This window comes from Ranitomeya imitator, chromosome 1 (genome assembly GCF_032444005.1).
Source record: "Ranitomeya imitator isolate aRanImi1 chromosome 1, aRanImi1.pri, whole genome shotgun sequence".
Taxonomy (NCBI): Eukaryota; Metazoa; Chordata; class Amphibia; order Anura; family Dendrobatidae; genus Ranitomeya; species Ranitomeya imitator.
The window spans coordinates 578,848,480-578,868,676 of record NC_091282.1 but is presented as its reverse complement, the minus strand read 5'-3'; the positions used below and the strand labels follow the sequence as shown (position 1 = coordinate 578,868,676).

At 44.5% G+C, this 20,197-nt stretch overlaps 1 protein-coding gene across 1 annotated transcript in view; it reads right to left on the bottom strand.

The window, feature by feature from the left end:
• The window catches only part of LOC138680259 (excitatory amino acid transporter 5-like), a 1,936,174-nt gene extending 1,917,337 nt beyond the window's left edge, over positions 1 to 18,837 (bottom strand). The window contains exon 1 of the mRNA XM_069767861.1: positions 18,504 to 18,837. Within this exon, the coding sequence (XP_069623962.1) occupies positions 18,504 to 18,719 (216 nt within the window). The 5' untranslated portion in view covers positions 18,720 to 18,837. The remainder of the gene's footprint in view (positions 1 to 18,503) is intronic.
• Positions 18,838 to 20,197: the final 1,360 nt, after the last annotated feature.

Genomic DNA, 20,197 nt, shown 5'->3' with positions numbered 1-20,197 from the left:
CCACCGTCTCTCAGTCTGCCATGTCCACCGGCACCCCCGCTAGTTCCACGATCTCCAGATCTCCAGTCCAGCTCACCCTACATGAGACTATGGTTAGAAAAAGGAAGTACTTAGCCTCGCATCCGCGTACACAGGGTTTGAACGCCCACATAGCTAGACTAATCTCGTTAGAGATGATGCCCTACCGGTTAGTTGAAAGCGAAGCTTTCAAAGACCTGATGGACTACGCTGTACCACGTTACGAGCTACCAGTCGACACTTTTTTTCCAGAAAAGCCATCCCAGCCCTCCACCAGCATGTTAAAGAGCGCATCGTCCATGCACTCAGGCAATCTGTGAGCACAAAGGTGCACCTGACAACAGATGCATGGACCAGTAGGCATGGCCAGGGACGTTACGTGTCCATCACGGCACACTGGGTAAATGTGGTGGATTCAGGGTCCACAGGGGACAGCAAGTTTGGGACAGTTCTGCCTAGCCCACGGTCTAGGAAACAGTTGGCTGTAGCCGTTCGCACCCCCTCCTCCTCCTCCTCCTCCTCGTCCTCCTGCAGAAGCGAGAGCTCGTCCACAGACCGCAGTCGCACAACCACTCCATCCGCAGCTGCCACTGTTGCACACCAGGTCTCCCATTATGGGGCAGCTACTGGCAAACGTCAGCAGGCTGTATTGGCTATGAAGTGTTTGGGCGACAACAGACACACCGCGGAAGTTCTGTCCGAGTTCTTGCAGCAAGAAACGCAGTCGTGGCTGGGCACTGTAGATCTTGAGGCAGGCAAGGTAGTGAGTGATAACGGAAGGAATTTCATGGCTGCCATCTCCCTTTCCCAACTGAAACACATTCCTTGCCTGGCTCACACCTTAAACCTGGTGGTGCAGTGCTTCCTGAAAAGTTATCCGGGATTATCCGACCTGCTCCTCAAAGTGCGTGGACTTTGCGCACATATCCGCCGTTCGCCTGTACACTCCAGCCGTATGCAGACCTATCAGCGTTCTTTGAACCTTCCCCAGCATCGCCTAATCATAGACGTTGTTACAAGGTGGAACTCAACACTGCACATGCTTCAGAGACTGTGCGAACAGAGGCGGGCTGTTATGTTTTTGTGGGAGGATACACATACACGGGCAGGCAGTAGGATGGCAGACATGGAGTTGTCAGGTGTGCAGTGGTCGAAGATTCAAGACATGTGTCAAGTCCTTCAGTGTTTTGAGGAATGCACACGGCTGGTTAGTGCAGACAACGCCATAATAAGCATGAGCATCCCCCTAATGTGTCTGCTGATGCAAAGTTTGACGCACATAAAGGATCAGGCGTCTGCACCAGAGGAAGAGGAAAGCGTTGATGACAGTCAGCCATTGTCTGGTCAGGGCAGTGTACAGGACGAGGTAGCGGGCGAAGAGGAGGTGGAGGATGAGGAGTATGATGGGGATGAGTATATTTTTAATGAGGAAGCTTTCCCGGGGTCATTGGAAATTGGTGGCGTGGCAAGGGCGGGTTCTGGTTTTTTGAGGGACACAAGTGACGTAGATTTGCCTGCAACTGCCCCTCAACCAAGCACAACCGCAGATTTGACAACTGGAACTTTGGCCCACATGGCGGATTATGCCTTGCGTATCCTCAAAAGGGACACACGCATTACAAAAATGATGAACGATGACAATTACTGGTTGGCCTGCCTCCTTGATCCTCGCTATAAAGGCAAATTGCAAAATATTATGCCACATGAGAACTTGGAACTAATATTAGCAACAAAACAATCAACTCTTGTTGACCGTTTGCTTCTGGCATTCCCTGCACACAGCACCCGTGATCGTTCTCACACGAGCTCCAGGGACCAGCAGACCAGAGGTGTTAGAGGGGCAGAAATCAGAAGTGGCGTTATCCAGAGGGGTTTTCTGACCAGGTTGTGGAGTGATTTTGCTATGACCGCAGACAGGACAGGTACTGCAGCATCAATTCAAAGTGACAGGAGACAACATTTGTCCAGTATGGTTACAAACTATATTTCATCCCTTATCGACGTTCTCCCTCAACCGTCATTCCCATTTGATTACTGGGCATCCAAATTAGACACCTGGCCAGAATTGGCAGAATATGCATTGCAGGAGCTTGCTTGCCCGGCAGCTAGTGTCCTATCAGAAAGAGTATTCAGTGCTGCAGATTCAATACTAACTGAAAAAAGGACTCGTCTGGCTACCCAAAATGTAGATGACCTAACCTTCATTAAAATGAACCACAACTGGATTTCGAAATCTTTTGCCCCACCTTGCCCGGCTGACACCTAACTTTCCTATGAAAAGGTCTTGCCTGTGGACTCTTCTGAATGACTTTTCCAATCTCGTAATTTTCTGCACCTGATTGTCCAGCATACGACATGTTTACTCCTAACAAAATGGCCAAACTCCCCACACGGGGCCGTGGTATCGCCACTTTGCGCCAGCACCCGTGAGAGTGCTGTTTGTCTGAAGAGGTGGGTGTGCCCGCTTTTGGTCGACGGCACTGCCACTGGGTCCCTCATAGTACAATAAAGTGTCTCTGGCGGTGGTGGTGCGCACCCAACGTCAGACACACCATTGTAATATGAGGGGCCCTGGGCCTGTACCGCCGGCCACAAGACAGTTCCCCCCCCCAGCTCAAACAGTGCTCTACCACTAGCAAATTTATCTCTCACAGCTTCACCAATGTTTAGTCTATGCGCTGACATCCTTCAATGCCTGGCACTGACAATACCATTGTTTTGACATTTTTGTTATGTTAGGCCTTCGAAGCCTGTCTGCCGTCGGTTCTTTCTACAACTACTACACTGACCAGGCCACTGCTGGCCGTGTTCCCCTGGAACCAATTTAAACTTGCCTACAGCCAGCCCAATTTTGTTATGTTAGGCCTTCTTAGCCTGTCTGCCGTCACTCCTTCCACTAGACTTCCACTGACCAGACCACTGTTGCCCGTGTACCCCTGGAACCAATTTTAAATTGCCAATAGCCAAATGTTATTATGTTAGGCCTTTGATGCCTGTCTGCCGTCACTCCTTCCACTAGACTTCCACTGACCAGACCACTGTTGCCCGTGTACCCCTGGAACCAATTTTAAATTGCCAACAGCCCAATGTTATGATGTTAGGCCTTTGATGCCTGTCTGCCGTCACTCCTTCCACTAGGCCTCCACTGACCTGTCTACTGCTGCCCGTGTTCCCCTGGAACCAATTTTAAATTGCCTACAGGCAGCCCAATTTATTATGTTAGGCCTTCGAAGCCTGTCTGCGGTCCCCCCTTCCACTAGGCCTCCACTTACCTGTCTACTGCTGCCCGTGTTCCCCTGGAACCAATTTTAAATTGCCTACAGCCAGCCCATTTTATTATGTTAGGCCTTCGAAGCCTGTCTGCGGTCCCTCCTTCCACTAGGCCTCCACTGACCTGTCTACTGCTGCCCGTGTTCCCCTGGAACCAATTTTAAATTGCCTACAGGCAGCCCAATTTATTATGTTAGGGCTTCGAAGCCTGTCTGCGGTCCCTCCTTCCACTAGGCCTCCACTGACCTGTCTACTGCTGCCCGTGTTCCCCTGGAACCAATTTTAAACTGCCTACAGGCAGCCCAATTTATTATGTTAGGGCTTTGAAGCCTGTCTGCGGTCCCTCCTTCCACTAGGCCTCCACTGACCTGTCTACTGCTGCCCGTGTACCCCTTGAACCAACATCATAAAATTAAAAAAAAAGTATTTTGCTTATAAAAAAGAAAATACTGGTGAGATATCAAATGCAGACATTTTAACATTAAAAACAAACACACAACTAAAATCTGGTACAGAACTAAAAATGGCCACCAGCTACAATTACTTTATCCTGCAAGTATTTAACTGAAAGGTTTTTTAAATTGAAAACACAGATATGGCATCCACCGAGTGTTGTCCTGTCGCGTCTTCTTTATATTATTGCCGAGAAGATGCAAAACAATGAAAATAATAAAATCATTAATTACCAAAATAATAGAGAAAGTCAACACCACATTGCAAATAAACATTCATTCCAAATAAAGAAGCAGGGCGCGTCCAAGGGTGAGTATATACCTAATAAGAATATAATCACCCTCGGACGCGCAATGCTTATTTCCAACAGCCTTCCTTCCTAAGAATCAGCCCTTCCGTGGTGTAGAGAGACGTTGTGTTACACTTCAAGGTGTTCCCCAGGTTGTCTTTCCTGAGCTTCGATCTTCCGGCTCTCGTTTAGTAGTTCTTGGAAACTACACTGCATTAGGCCTTCAAATTGGGTATGGGGTGTAGGGAGAGGGTGTGTTACACTCCAAGGTGTTCCCCAGGTTGCCTTTCCTGAGCTTCGATCTTCCGGCTCTCGTTTAGTAGTTGTTGGAAACTACGCTGCATTAGGCCTTCAAATTGGGTATGGGGTGTAGAGAGAGGGTTTGTTACACTCCAAGGTGTTCCCCAGGTTGCCTTTCCTGAGCTTCGATCTTCCGGCTCTCGTTTAGTAGTTCTTGGAAACTACGCTGCATTAGGCCTTCAAATTGGGTATGGGGTGTAGAGAGAGGGTGTGTTACACTCCAAGGTGTTCCCCAGGTTGCCTTTCCTGAGCTTCGATCTTCATGCTCTCGTTTAGTAGTTGTCGGAAACTACGCTGCATTAGGCCTTCAAATTGGGTATGGGGTGTAGAGAGAGGGTTTGTTACACTCCAAGGTGTTCCCCAGGTTGCCTTTCCTGAGCTTCGATCTTCCGGCTCTCGTTTAGTAGTTGTTGGAAACTACGCTGCATTAGGCCTTCAAATTGGGTATGGGGTGTAGAGAGAGGGTGTGTTACACTCCAAGGTGTTCCCCAGGTTGCCTTTCCTGAGCTTCGATCTTCCGGCTCTCGTTTAGTAGTTCTTGGAAACTACACTGCATTAGGCCTTCAAATTGGGTATGGGGTGTAGAGAGAGGGTGTGTTACACTCCAAGGTGTTCCCCAGGTTGCCTTTCCTGAGCTTCGATCTTCCGGCTCTCGTTTAGTAGTTCTTGGAAACTACACTGCATTAGGCCTAAAAATTGGGTATGGGGTGGAGAGAGATGGTGTGTTACACTCCAAGGTGTTCCCCAGGTTTCCTTGCCATTGCTTCGGTCTTCCGACTCTCGTTTAGTAGTTGTAGAAAAGTACACTGCATTAGGCCTACAAAATGGGTATGGGGTGGAGAGAGATGGTGTGTTACACTCCAAGGTGTTCCCCAGGTTGCCTTTCCTGAGCTTCTATCTTCAGGCTCTCATTAAATTGTGGTTAAATGGAACAACTGCATTTGGCGTACTAGTTGGTTTGGGGCCTACTATCGGTGTCTGCCACTCCTTGCTGTTCTCCTGGTTTCCTGTCCTGAAATTCCATTTTCAGGCTCTCGTTAAGTAGTTGTTTATGTTAGACTGCATTTGGCCTACTAGTTGGGTTGGGGCCTACTATCGGTGTCTGCCACTCCTTGCTGTTCTCCTCCAGTGAACAAAGCTGTGCCGCCTGTTTACTACGGTTGCCAATTTTGAACTGCATTTCGACTACTTACTGATTTGGCCCTACTCTCTGTGTCAGCCTCTCATTCCAGTTGTCCTCCACTGCAATGCCCCCTGGTTATTCCTGTGTTACCAATTTTGAACTGCATTTAGCCCACTTTATTCTTTGGGCCTATATCTGTGTTTCCACTTCATCGTGCCCATTGCCCAGCCAGTGATAGATGAGTCTGCTGGTACATTGACCCATAACGCAACATTCCCCGTGCATGCTACACAACAACATTGTGACCCTGCTGAAAGTCAGGTTGCTCTTCCCGCATACCATACCACCTTACACGGGGACAAAGAGGAAGGTGCAGATGAAAGTGCAGGTTCCTTCATCAGGTGGGGGGAGGAATACTAGTTGGCGACGTCACTGGCACAGAGCCTCTCATAGTACGCAAAAGTGTTGCTGCCGGTGGGAGGCGCCCCCGCCGTGCAAACACACCGCTGTACTTTGAGGGGCCCTGTGCCAGTGCCAATGCCAACAAGTGGGCCCCCCCTGCTTGCTCAGGATCACAGCACTTGCAAAGTTGAAATACTTACCTCTCCCTGCTCCACTGCCGTGACGTGGTCCAGATTTCCTGGGCCCACTAATTACTTGAACCAGCCCTACCCCACACAACTTTAGCCAAATGACCCCCAATTTCAAATGCCTTCCAATTATTATAAGGTAAATTACGCTTGACAAGCTTCATTAAGAAGAATGGATGGTTTTGACATTAAAATGGGCACTCTAGGTGTTTTCCTGGCCCCCACTCACTGCCGACTATGCTGCCCCATTGACTTGCATTGGGTTTCGTGTTTCGGTCGATCCCGACTTTTCGCCATAATCAGCCGATTTCACTCGACCCGACTTTTGAGATAGTCGGGTTTCGCGAAACCCGGCTCGACTCTAAAAAGGTCAAGGTCGCTCAACTCTAATAATAAAGCGTTGTTTTTTGCCTCGTTTTTTTTTTTCTTACGGCGTTCATTGAAGGGGTTAACTAGTGATATAGTTTTATAGGTGGGGTCGTTACGAACGCGGCGATACTAAATGTATGTACTTTTATTGTTTTTGTTTTTTTATTTAGATAAAGAAATGTATTTATGGGAATAATATTTTTTTTTTCATTAGTTAGGATTTTTTTTTTTTTTTTACACATTTGGAAAAATTTGTTTTTACTTTTTTACTTTGTCCCAGGGGGGGACATCACAGATCGGTGATCTGACAGTTTGCACAGCACTCTGTCAGATCACCGATCTGACTAGTGCTGCAGGCTTACCAAGCGCCTGCTCTGAGCAGGCACTTGGTAAGCCACCTCCCTCCCTGCAGGACCCGGATGCCGCAGCCATCTTGGATCTGGGCCTGGAGCAGGGAGGGAGGTAGGGAAACCCTCGCAGCAACGCGATCACATCGCGTTGCTGCGAGGGGCTCAGGGAAGCCCGCAGGGAGCCCCTCCCTGCGCGACGCTTCCCTATACCGCTGTCACACGGCGATCATATTTGATCGTGGTGTGCCGGGGGTTGATGTGCCGGGGGCGGTCCGTGATCGCTCCTGGCACATTGTGCCGGATGTCAGCTGCGATAAGCAGCTGAAACCCGGCCGCGATCGGCCGCGCTCCCCCCGTGAGCGCGGCCGATCGCTATGACGTACTATCCCGTCGAGGGTCAGATAGGCCCAGGGCACCTCGGATAGTACGTCAAAGGTCAGAGAGGTCAACTAGAAGTAGCCGTGGGGTGTACCTAACAAACCCTAGACACCTTGTCACAGCCGGAGGACTAAATACCCCTAAAGATGGAAATAGGAATTCTACCTTGCCTCAGAGCAGAACCCCAAAGGATAGGCAGCCCCCCACAAATATTGGTTGTGAGTAGGAGAGGAAAGACACACACAGGCAGAAAACAGGATTTAGCACAAGAGGCCACTCTAGCTAAAATAGGAAAGGATAGGACAGAGTACTGTGCGGTCAGTATTAAAACCCTTCCAAAAATATCCACAGCAGATTATACAAAAATTCCTCCATCTAGCTAAAGACGTGGAACGTATATCTGCAACTCCAGAGAATCTTACACTCAGAGCAGGAATACAATCAAAAAACAAGCACACAGCATGTGTGCCATAGAAAAAGAAACAGACACTTATCTTTGCTGAATTGGCAGCTAAGCAGGAGAAGCCAGACAGAGGTCCAACACTTCCCAATAAACATTGACAACTGGCAAGGACTAATGAGTCCTGCAAACCTAAATACCCCAGTCAGAATTGAAATCAGCAGATACACCTGTCCAGGACTGCAGCCCAGGGACAACTGCATTACCACCTACAACCACCGGAGGGAGCCCAAAAGCAGAATTCACAACAGTGCCCCCCCCCCTTGAGGAGGGGTCAGCGAACACTCACCAGATCCCCCAGACCGATCAGGATGAGCCAGATGAAAGGCACGAACCAAATCAGCGGCATGGACATCAGAGGCAAAAACCCAAGAATTATCCTCCTGGCCATAACCCTTCCATTTGACAAGGTACTGAAGCTTCCACCTCGAAAAACGGGAATCCAAAATCTTCTCAACAACATATTCTAACTCCCCATCAACCAACACAGGGGCCGGAGGATCAACAGAGGGAACAACGGTCTCCACATATTTCCGCAATAAAGATCTATGGAAAACATTATGGATCGCAAAAGAGGCCGGAAGCGCCAGTTGAAAAGACACCGGATTAATAATCTCAGAAATCCTATAAGGTACAAAAAATGTGTCGGGAGCACAAATAATATTTAAATCTAGCCACTAGGGTGCTACACAATGCATGGAGAGTACAAATACTGAACCAGAGAAAAAAGACACTGCATAAATGTGTGCACACCTACGTATCAATGAGTAACGACTTTATTATAAGGCAAAAAACATACAAAATATAAAAACATTAAAACCATATCCAATGAGGATCAAAAGACAAACACACCAAACGTCCCCAAAGTTATCATACCATAAACCAAATCCAACCATGTAAAGTAATCACTATATGTAAGGAACCCTGTGGCTATAGCTGAAGATCTATCACAGGGAACAGAGGATCACAAAAAAGTGGTTATAGGCTGGATCAGCAAAGGGGCACAGAAAAGCGAACCACTGAAGATGTGTGCACAAGATAGCATACACACAATAAACAGAAGCTGTAAATGAAGCTGGAAAATCAAACAGCCAGAGAAAAAAACCCAAAGCTGCACAATCGGCTCATAACAATAGAGAGAGAGCCATAGAAAATAGTAGTTTACATGTCAGTGGTTGCCATGAAACGGACCCCAATGCTGGCGGATCTGCGGGCAATACAGGAGGAGGTGTGGGAGAGTCCCACGCGTATCGCTGCGCTAGGCAGCTTCGTCAGGGATTTGGTTTATGGTATGATAACTTTGGGGACGCCCACATGTTATCGGGATCTGTGTGGTTTTATTTATTTATGATTTATTTTTTAATCTATTTATCTAGGTCACTAATGCTCGGCCCTCGATTATTTAGATGATCATATATATATTTATCTATACATTTATGTATATGAGTACATGAGCATCGTTCATTTTGTTGGGCTTTTTGCTGTATTATTATAATAGGAGTATGGTGTGTTTGTCTTTTGATCCTCATTGGATATGGTTTTAATGTTTTTATATTTTGTATGTTTTTTGCCTTATAATAAAGTCGTTACTCATTGATACGTAGGTGTGCACACATTTATGCAGTGTCTTTTTTCTCTGGTTCAGAAATCCTATAAGGACCAATAAACCGAGGCTTAAACTTAGGAGAAGAAACCTTCATAGGAACATGACGGGAAGACAACCAGACCAGATCCCCAACCCAAAGCCGGGAACCAACACACCGATGACGGTTAGCAAAACGTTGAGCCTCCTCCTGAGATAACACCAAATTGTCCACCACATGAGCCCAAATCTGCTGCAACCTGTCAACCACAGAATCCACACCAGGAAAGTCAGAAGGCTCAACCTGCCCAGAAGAAAAACGAGGATGAAAACCAAAATTACAAAAGAAAGGCGAAACCAAAGTAGCCAAACTAGCCCGATTATTAAGGGCAAACTCGACCAATGGCAAGAAAGCCAACCAATCATCCTGATCAGCAGACACAAAGCATGTAAGGACAGAGACTGCATACCTGTTTTTGTCTGTTCTTGCCCTTAGTTCTGTTGGATTCTGCCCTTACCCAAGATGGAGTGGCTGGCTTCATGGGGGCCATCTTGTTTCCTGTCTGATACTCCTTGTTTCCTGTCTGCTGCATATATAAAGGAACTCTGCACACTATACCTTGCTTGTGTATCTTGTATCTCACTTGCTGCCAAGCTCAAGGACTTGCAACCTGCTTGTTCTTCTACTCCTCGGGATACCCCGCTTGCTTCTGGATCTACGTACCACCGGAAAGACTCTGTTACTCTTCACCTGCTCTGCACCCACCTCTGCTACGGTCTGCCCCTCAGCTGGGAGCCAGCCTGGACTCTGACCTCTGGATACTGCATTGCTGGACTTGTACTTGCACCCTCGGTCTGTACTTCTAATATTTGCATATTCTTGAGACTGTTTAATTGCTTATCTGTAAAGCTGCAGTTTGCATCAGTTATCTGAAGTTCATCTTCCTACAATATATATATCTTGAACTGTGATATACCATGTTTGTCGTCATTCTGACTCCATAGAACAATAACATAATCTTATTACAAAGCATCTCAAATAAGTCTCCAAAGTCTGATTAGTTCGCTCGGTCTGACCATTTGTCTGAGGATGAAACGCAGAAGAAAAAGACAAATCAATGCCCAGCCTAGCACAAAAGGCCCGCCAAAACCTAGAAACAAACTGGGAACCTCTGTCGGACACAATATTCTCCGGAATACCATGCAAACGGACCACATGCTGAAAGAACAATGGAACCAAATCCGAAGAGGAAGGCAATTTAGGCAAAGGCACCAAATGAACCATTTTAGAGAACTGGTCACAAACAACCCAGATAACCGACATCCTCTGGGAAACCGGAAGATCAGAAATAAAATCCATAGAAATATGCATCCAGGGCCATTCAGGGACCAGCAATGGCAAACGTAACCCACTAGCACGGGAACAACAAGGCTTGGCCCGCGCACAAGACCACAGGACTGCACAAAAGAACGCACATCATGCAACAAAGAAGGCCACCAAAAGGACCTACCAACCAAGTCTCTGGTACCAAAAATGCCAGGATGACCAGCCAACACGGAACAGTGAACCTCAGAAATCACTCTACTAGTCCATCTGTCAGGAACAAACAGTTTCCCCACAGGACAGAGGTCAGGTTTGTCAGCCTGAAATTCCTGAAGAACCCGTCGTAAATCAGGGGAAATGGCAGAAAGGACCACCCATTCTTTCAGAATACCGACCGGTTCCAAGACCTCAGGAGAATCAGGCAAAAAACTCCTAGAGAGGGCATCAGCCTTAATGTTCTTAGAACCCGGAAGGTACGAGACCACAAAATCAAAACGGGAAAAAACAAGGACCATCGAGCCTGTCTAGGATTCAGCCGTTTGGCAGACTCGAGGTAAATCAAATTCTTATGATCGGTCAAGACCACAATACGGTGCTTAGCTCCCTCAACCCAATGTCGCCACTCCTCAAACGCCCACTTCATAGCCAACAACTCCTTATTGCCGACATCATAATTGCGCTCAGCAGGCGAAAACTTACGGGAAAAGAAGGCTCATTAAGGAACCAACAGGATCCCTCTGAGACAAAACGGCCCCTGCCTTAATCTCAGAAGCGTCAACCTCAACCTGAAACGGAAGAGAAACATCCGGTTGGCGCAACACCGGAGCAGAAGTAAATCGACGTTTAAGCTCCTGAAAGGCAGAGACAGCCACAGAGGACCAATTCGCCACATCAGCGCCTTTCTTCGTCAAATCGGTCAAAGGTTTAACCAAGCTGGAAAAATTAGCACTGAAACGGCGATAAAAATTTGCAAAACCCAAAAATTTCTGAAGGCTCTTCACGGATGTGGGCTGAATCCAATCATGAATGGTCTGAACCTTAACCGGATCCATCTCTATAGACGAGGGAGAAAAAATGAAGCCCAAAAAAGAAACCTTCTGCACCCCAAATAGACACTTAGACCCTTTCACAAACAGGGCATTGTCACGAAGGATCTGAAATACCATCCTGACCTGTTCCACATGAGATTCCCAATCATCGAAAAAATCAAAATATCGTCCAAATATACAATCAAGAACTTATCAATATAAGTCCGGAAGATATCATGCATGAAGGACTGAAAAACAGATGGAGCATTAGTGAGCCCGAATGGCATCACAAGGTATTCAAAATGGCCTTCGGGCGTGTTAAACGCAGTTTTCCATTCATCAACCTGCTTAATACGAACTAGATTATATGCCCCCGAAGGTCAATCTTCATAAACCAACTAGCTCCCTTAATCCTAGCAAACAAATCGGTAAGCAAAGGTAAAGGGTATTGAAACTTGACCGTGATTTTATTTAAGAGGCTATAATAAATACAGGGTCTCAAGGAGCCATCTTTTTAGCAACAAAAAAGAACCCCGCTCCCAACGGTGAAGAAGATGGCCGAATATGCCCTTTCTCCAAAGACTCCTTAATATAACTCTGCATGGTGGTATGTTCAGGCACAGACAGGTTGAAAAGTCGACCCTTAGGAAACTTACAGCCTGGAATCAAGTCAATAGCACAATCGCAGTCCCTGTGCGGTGGAAGGAAACTGGACTTGGGCTCATCGAATACATCCTGAAAATCAAACAAAAACTCTGGAATTTCAGAAGAGGAAGAAGAGGAGATTGACATCAAAGGAACATCATTATGAACCCCCTGACAACCGCAACTAATCACAGACATGGACTTCCAATCCAACACAGGATTATGTACCTGCAACCACGGAAAACCCAGCACGATAGCATCATGCAAATTATGCAACACCAGAAATCGACAATCTTCCTGATGGGCTGGCGCCATGCGCATGGTCACCTGTGTCCAAAACTGGGGCTTATTTTTAGGCAACGGTGTAGCATCAATGCCCCTTAAAGGAATAGGGTTCTGCAAAGGCTGCAAGGGAAAACCACAACACCTGGCAAACTCAAAGTCTATTAAGTTCAAGGCGGCGCCTGAATCGACAAACGCCATGACAGAAAATGATGACAATGAGTAGATCAAGGACACAGATAACAGAAATTTAGGTTGTACAGTACTGATGGTAAATGAACTAGCGATCCTCTTTGTCCGCTTAGGGCAGACTGAAATGACATGAGAAGCATCGCCACAATAGTAACACAACCTATTCTGACGTCTGAATCCTTGTCGTTCCGTTCTAGACAGAATCCTATCACACTGCATTGGCTCAGGAATCTGCTCTGAGGACAACGTCACAGCGCGCACAGTTCTACGCTCCCGCAAGCGCCGGTCAATCTGAATGGCCAGAGACATAGAATCACTCAGACCGGAAGGCGTGGGAAACCCCACCATAACATCTTTAACGGATTCAGAAAGACCCTTTCTGAAAATTGCCGCCAAAGCATCATTATTCCATTTAGTCAACATAGACCATTTTCTGAATTTCTGACAATTCAATTCTGCCGCCTCTTGACCCTGAGACAGGGCCAACAAGGTCTTCTCAGCTTGATCCACAGAATTAGGTTCATCATACAATAATCCTAAAGCCTGAAAAAAGGAGTCTACATTAAGCAAAGCCGGATTCCCAGATTCCAGGGAAAACGCCCAATCCTGCGGATCGCCACGCAGCAGTGAGATGACGATTTTAACCTGCTGAATGTAATCACCGGAGGATCGAGATCTCAAAGCAAAAAACAGTTTACAGTTGTTTTTAAAACTCAAAAATTTGGACCTGTCACAAAAAAACAAATCAGGAGTAGGAATCTTCGGTTCTAAAACAGGAGTCTGAACAATATAATCAGAAATACCCTGTACCCTAGCAGCAAGCTGGTCTACACGAGAAGCTATTTCCTGAACATCCATGCTAGCACAAGACTCCTCAGCCACCCAGAGATAAAGAGGGAAGAGAAGACAAAACAGACTGAAGAAAAAAAATGGCTCAACACCTTTCTTCCCTTCTTCTGAGATGCATTTAACTCATTGTGGGCCAGTTGTACTGTTATGATCCGGTGACCTTGGAGCAACATGAAAACTTTCACTGGAGTAGGTGGTAACTGTACTGACCGCAAATCCTGATCTTAACACCGCAACTAGAAGTAGCCGTGGGGTGTACCTAACAAACCCTAGACACCTCGTCACACCCGGAGGACTAAATACCCCTAAAGATGGAAATAGGAATTCTACCTTGCCTCAGAGCAGAACCCCAAAGGATAGGCAGCCCCCCACAAATATTGGCTGTGAGTAGGAGAGGAAAGACACACAGGCAGAAAACAGGATTTAGCACAAAAGGCCACTCTAGCTAAAATAAAAAAGGATAGGACAGAGTACTGTGCGGTCAGTATTAAAACCCTTCCAAAAATATCCACAGCAGATTATACAAAAATTCCTCCATCTAACTAAAGACGTGGAACGTATATCTGCAACTCCAGAGAATCCTACACTCAGAGCAGGAATACAATCAAAAAACAAGCACACAGCATGTGTGCCATAGAAAGAGAAACAGACACTTATCTTTGCTGAATTTGCAGCTAAGCAGGAGAAGCCAGACAGAGGTCCAACACTTCCCAAGAAACATTGACAACTGGCAAGGACTAATGAATCCTGCAAACCTAAATACCCCAGTCAGAATTGCAATCAGCAGATACACCTGTCCAGGATTGCAGCCCAGGGACAACTGCATTACCACCTACAACCACTGGAGGGAGCCCAAAAGCAGAATTCACAACAGGGCGATGCCAAATTTCAAGTGGGCATGTTTGAAATGGCATTGTATGTATTTCACAAGCTTGCCAACTATTTGGCAAGAAGGACCTCCCATATGTAAGGTGGGAATGAGAGGCCTCACAAATGATAAAGGAAAAGTAAAGCCAAAAGGCTACGTGTGAACACATGCTAAAAGAGAGGTATTTTTTTTAAAGCATATATATATAAAAAAAATATATATATACCGTATAAGCCGAGATTTTCAGCCAATTTTTTGGGCTGAAAGTCCCCCTCTTGGCTTATACTCAAGTCATACCTGGGGGTCGGCAGGGGAGGGGGAGCGGGGGCTGTCTAGTTATACTTACCTACTCCTAGTGCGGTCCCTGCACGTCCCTGCTTCTTCCAGCGTTGCAGATTCTTCCTGTACTGAGCAGTCACATGGTGCAGCTCATTACAGTAATGAATATGCGGCTCCACCTCCCATAGAGGTGGAGCCACAGATTCATTACTGTAATGAGCGGTAACTGTGACCGCTCAATACAAGAAGAAGATGCAGCGCCGCGAGAAGCAGGGACGTGCAGGGACCGCGCGAGGAGCAGGTAAGTATATGGGGAGGGGAGCGCTGCGCGATATTTACCACTCCTCGTTCCGCTGCGGTTCCGTCTCCAGCGTCCTCTGGCTGTGACGCTCAGGTCAGAGGGCGCGGTGACGTGGTCAGTGCGCGCCCTCTGCTGAGCGTCAGTGCTGGAGACGGAGCCGCACGAGGAGCAGGTAAATATTGAAAGCGCCAGCGTCCTGAGCGAAGAGAGGTGAGTATGTGATTTTTTTTATTGCAGCAGCAGCAGCAGCAGTATATATTGCACAGCTTTATATGAAGCATCTATGGGGCAATAATGAACAGTATGGAGCATTATATGTGGCATAGCTTTATATGGAGCATCTATGGGGCAATAATGAATGTTATGGAGCATTATATATGGCACAGCTTAATATGGAGCATCTATGGGGCAATAATGAACGATATGGAGCATTATATGTGGCACAGCTTTATATGGAGCATCTATGGGGCAATAATGAACGGTATGGAGCATCTATTTTTACTTTTGAAATTCACCGGTAGCTGCTGCATTTCCTACCCTAGGCTTATACTCGAGTTAATAAGTTTTCCCAGTTTTTTGTGGCAAAATTAGGGGGGTTGGCTTATACTCGGGTCGGCTTATACTCGAGTATATACGGTATATATATATATATATATATATATATATACATATATATATATATATATATGTATAAGCAGGCAGCACTCCATCTTCTTTGAAAACTGTGCAGGATTTATTAGACCCACATGTCTGGGCAACGTTTCGGCTCCAAGTGAGCCTTTCTCAAGCAGTGGGTGTATCCCCATGGTGCATATATATAGGCATTTTAACAATCCTCTATTACAGCCAATTTTCTTGTACAGTACAGAAATGTGCAATACATATACAGTAATCCAAGTGCATTATAGATTATTTCTATTCACTAGAGTTCATATAATGTGCATCAGTGCAAATGACATCACATGCTCATGTGTTCATACATATTTGATCCTTTAATATCTTATAGTGCATCTTACTGTCCAGCTATCTATTTTATCAGTTTTATATTTCAGCTTACCCTCCAGGGAACATGTTGCTCATGGAGGACGTCATGTAAGCTGTACAGCGTTCTAACATAAGCGCTAGAAACCACCATCTTTGTTGTGGCATGAGATCTCTTATTTAAAGCGCCTCCACAGCGCCCCCTTTACAGCGATATACACTATTTCTATAAAACAACACCTTCACATTTCTCTTTTTCTAATAAGAATTGCTAATATACAAACTGCCACATGGACTCTTTATGATGTCTATTCCCATCATGACATTCCGGACACGACCTTCTTCAGGTCCTCCCCCGGAGGTCAACAAGTGTTAAACATAGTCCCGGCTAGTTAACAATTATAAAAGTTATAACAAGAGGAGAAGGTTCCTTATGCTCATATTTTTATTTATTGGCCACAAATCCACTACTTTAATGAAAATTCACAGTTTTTATACTTTTATGTGAATTTTCATTAAAGTAGTGGATTTGTGGCCAATAAATAAAAATATGAGCATAAGGAACCTTCTCCTCTTGTTATAACTTTTTTAATGATTGTTAACTTGCCGGGACTATGATGTAACCGCTCTAAGGGGTCATCAGTTGAGGCATTTTTGACCCAGAGGGGTTAATTGCAGCACTGTTTGACACTTGTTGACCTCCAGGGGGGGGGACAGAGATGATGCGCTCGGACATGCGCAATGAATGTGTTAGAACGCTGTACAGCTTACATGACGTCCTGCATGAACAACATGTGCCCTGGAGGGTAAGCGGAAATATATACCGTAACTGATAAAATAGATAGATGGACAGTAAGATGCACTATAAGATATTAAGGGATCAAATATGTATGAACACATGAGCATGTTATGTCATTTGTACTGATGCACTTTATATCAACTCTAGTGAATAGAAATTCACTGTATATGTATTGCACATTTCTGTACTGTACAAGATAATTGGCTGTAATAGAGGATTGTTAAAATGCCTATATATATATATATATATATATATATATATATATATATATACATATATATATATAACAATATATATTGTTAAAATGCCTATATATATGCACCATGGGGATACACCCACTGCTTGAGAAAGGCTCATTTGGAGCCAAAACTTTGCCCAGACATGTGGGTCTAATAAATCCTGCACAGTTTTCAAAGGAGATGGAGTGCTGCCTGCTTTTTTGAAGTTTATGGACTTGAGACAATCAGTGGACAGGTTGTCTGGGGACCTTGCACCCAAAGATAAGTGAAGGATTTGTGCTGTTCCTATTTTTATTAATATATATATATATATATATATATATATATATATATATATATATATATATATATAATGGTCTGACAACCTTGTTCCCAGATACCATATGTGAGTCAGAAAAGCATGTAGCCATATTCTGTACGCTGTTTCCATTTAGTTTTAGCAGTGTCACATCCATTTCAGCTTTTTTTCCATGCCCCCAGACCAGTTTGTTGGGTCCAGCAGAAAAATATTCAGCTATCCCATTGACTTTCATTGGATTTGGTACAAATACATGGATATTTCAAATTATTTGTGCCGATTTTTCCCGAAAACGAATTTTTCACTATTCGATCATCACTAGTCATTATTAAAAAAAATAAAAGTTGCCAAGGATTTTGGGACATTTCTTGGCTCATATAACAAAATAAAATTCCACATTGCCATACATTTTTTTAGATTTGCAGAATCAGTGATTTGCTATAACTGAGGCTGTCATGTTCCCATTACAGGGGCGAATTTTAAAACATTGTGATATATTGTGAAAATGAGTTCTCTCCTCTGGTGATTGTACATTGACAAGCGAACACTAATGAAATTGTTCTGAAATTATAGTAATTATTATTTGATTTAAGTTCTCCTCTGGGATTTTTTTCTGTACAGTAAATGACTGTCAGTACATTGTTGCTCTATTTATCTGAGTTGTAAATCCTTTATGTGCTGCTATGTAACAAATCTTCTGGAATCCTCAGTTTTCATCTGGGTTATTCATTGTAGTCATACACATAGTGTCATCACCACTGTTCTATTTTTCATGTTATACTAAAGTACAATTCTGGATTTAAGCCTCTTTATCAGTATCAGATTGGCATATTTTTGTAAACCTAATTAAACAGATTTTGGAAATGTGGTAAATAGTTGTAGATATAATACTAAGCTATATTTAAATTTTATCAACAATAATAAGGTCTTACAAGAGAGTCCACCAAGTATTTTAATGAACTGAAAACTCTATTTTTGTAGTGAAGTGACAGGCAGGGGAAATATGTATAAATCTGCCTTGCTACATGGTACAGTATAACTTATTTCTGACTTTTTCTCACTCGAAACAAATATATGAAGCTAAATGAAATCAGACTTTTTACATCTTAGGTGAAATAATTGTATGAGATAGCTAAACTCTACAAACAACAGTAAATAATGACAATTTTCAAATTATGAATCACTGTATAGATTTCAGCCATAAAAGTAATGCAAAAATATTAACAGTCAACTCACCAAATCACTGAGCTCCAGTATTCTAAGTAAAAATCCAATAAGGCACCCCGTTACAACAGAAAGAACTGAAAGAGTCAGCAAACCATTTTGAGTCCAGAATGTTTTTAACCATCGACAGAAGTTGAACCAGGAACATGAAAAGACACTAAGAAGACATTGTTTGAGGCATTCCCACATTTCTTCACTGAATATATCCAAGCATGAGTAAATTTGCATTTACAGAATATTCCACGAACAAAATAAATGTCTTGCCTAGCATGTATGTCTTTCTTTTTCTATAAATTCTCTAGCCTTCAAGAAAATATCCATGATCTTGTGGCAGATAAGAAAACAAAGAAATGTTTAGCCTAGCTTAATGTGTCAGGTCACAAATTGGATTAAGCTATTTAAAGAGTATTATACAAGGAGAAAAAAAATGGGCCTTGCCCATCATATGTAAGGATAAGTTCCCACGAACATTTGTGGGTTATTTCTATTCAAATATATACTTTGAACTGAAATATTATATACATAATATATATACAGAGAGTAGAATGAGTATTGAACATGTCACCAATTTGCTAAGTGAATACATTTCTAAACCGCAGCAACTTTCTTTTTGAAGAGCATTGGCTTACACCTTGCTATTCCGCCATGAACATCATTGATGCACAATGTCCTCTTAATTGTGGATTCATGAACATTATAATTACCTGAAGTGATAAAGGTCTATAATTGCTTAGGGGTTACCTTGAATTTCTTTGTGATCTTGCGGACTATTGTACATTTTGCTCTTGGAATCATCTTTGTTGGTTGACCACTCCTAGTGATGGTAATAATAGTCTTCATTAGAGTTGAGCGACTTTTACTTTTTTAGGATCGAGTCGGGTTTCGCGAAACCCAACTTTCTCAAATGTCGGGTCGGGTGAAATCGGCCAATTATTGAGAAAAGTCGGGGGCCGACTGAAACACGAAACCCAATGCAAGTCAATGGTGAATCAAAGTCGGCAGTGAGTGGAGGACAGAAAAAAACCTACAGTACCCATTTTAATGCCAAAAACAACAATTTGAATTACTGAAGCTTGTCAATCTTAATTTACTTTATAATAATAGTTAGGCATTGAAAACAGGGGGTCATTTGGCTAAAGTTGTGGGGGGGTAGGGGTGGCTCAAGATTTTCGTGGGCCCAGGAAACGAGGAATACGTCACGGCGGTGGAGCAGGGAGAGGTAAGTATTTCAACTTTGCAAGTGCTGTGATCCTGAGCAAGCAGGGGGGGCCCACTAGTTTGCACTGGCACAGGGCCCCTCAAAGTATGGCGGTGTGTTTGACGGCAGGCGGCGCCTCCCACTGCCAGAGACACTTTTGCGTACTATGAGGGGCCCTGTGCCAGTGCCAATGAGTATCACCCCCACCTGATGAAGGAACCTGTACTTTCATCTGCACCTTCCTCTTTGTCCCCGTGTAAGGTGGTATAGTATGCGGGAAGGGGAACCTGACTTTCAGCAGGGTCAGATTCTGGCTGTGTAGAGTGCAAGGGGAATGTAGTGGTCTGGGTCAATGTACAAGCAGACTCATCTAGCATTGGCTGGGCAATGGGCAGGATGAGGAGGAAACACAAATATAGGCCCAAAATAAAAAAGTAGGCTAAAAGCAGTTCAAAATTGGTAACAGGACTAAACAGACGGCATAGCTTTGTTCAGTGGAGGAGGACAA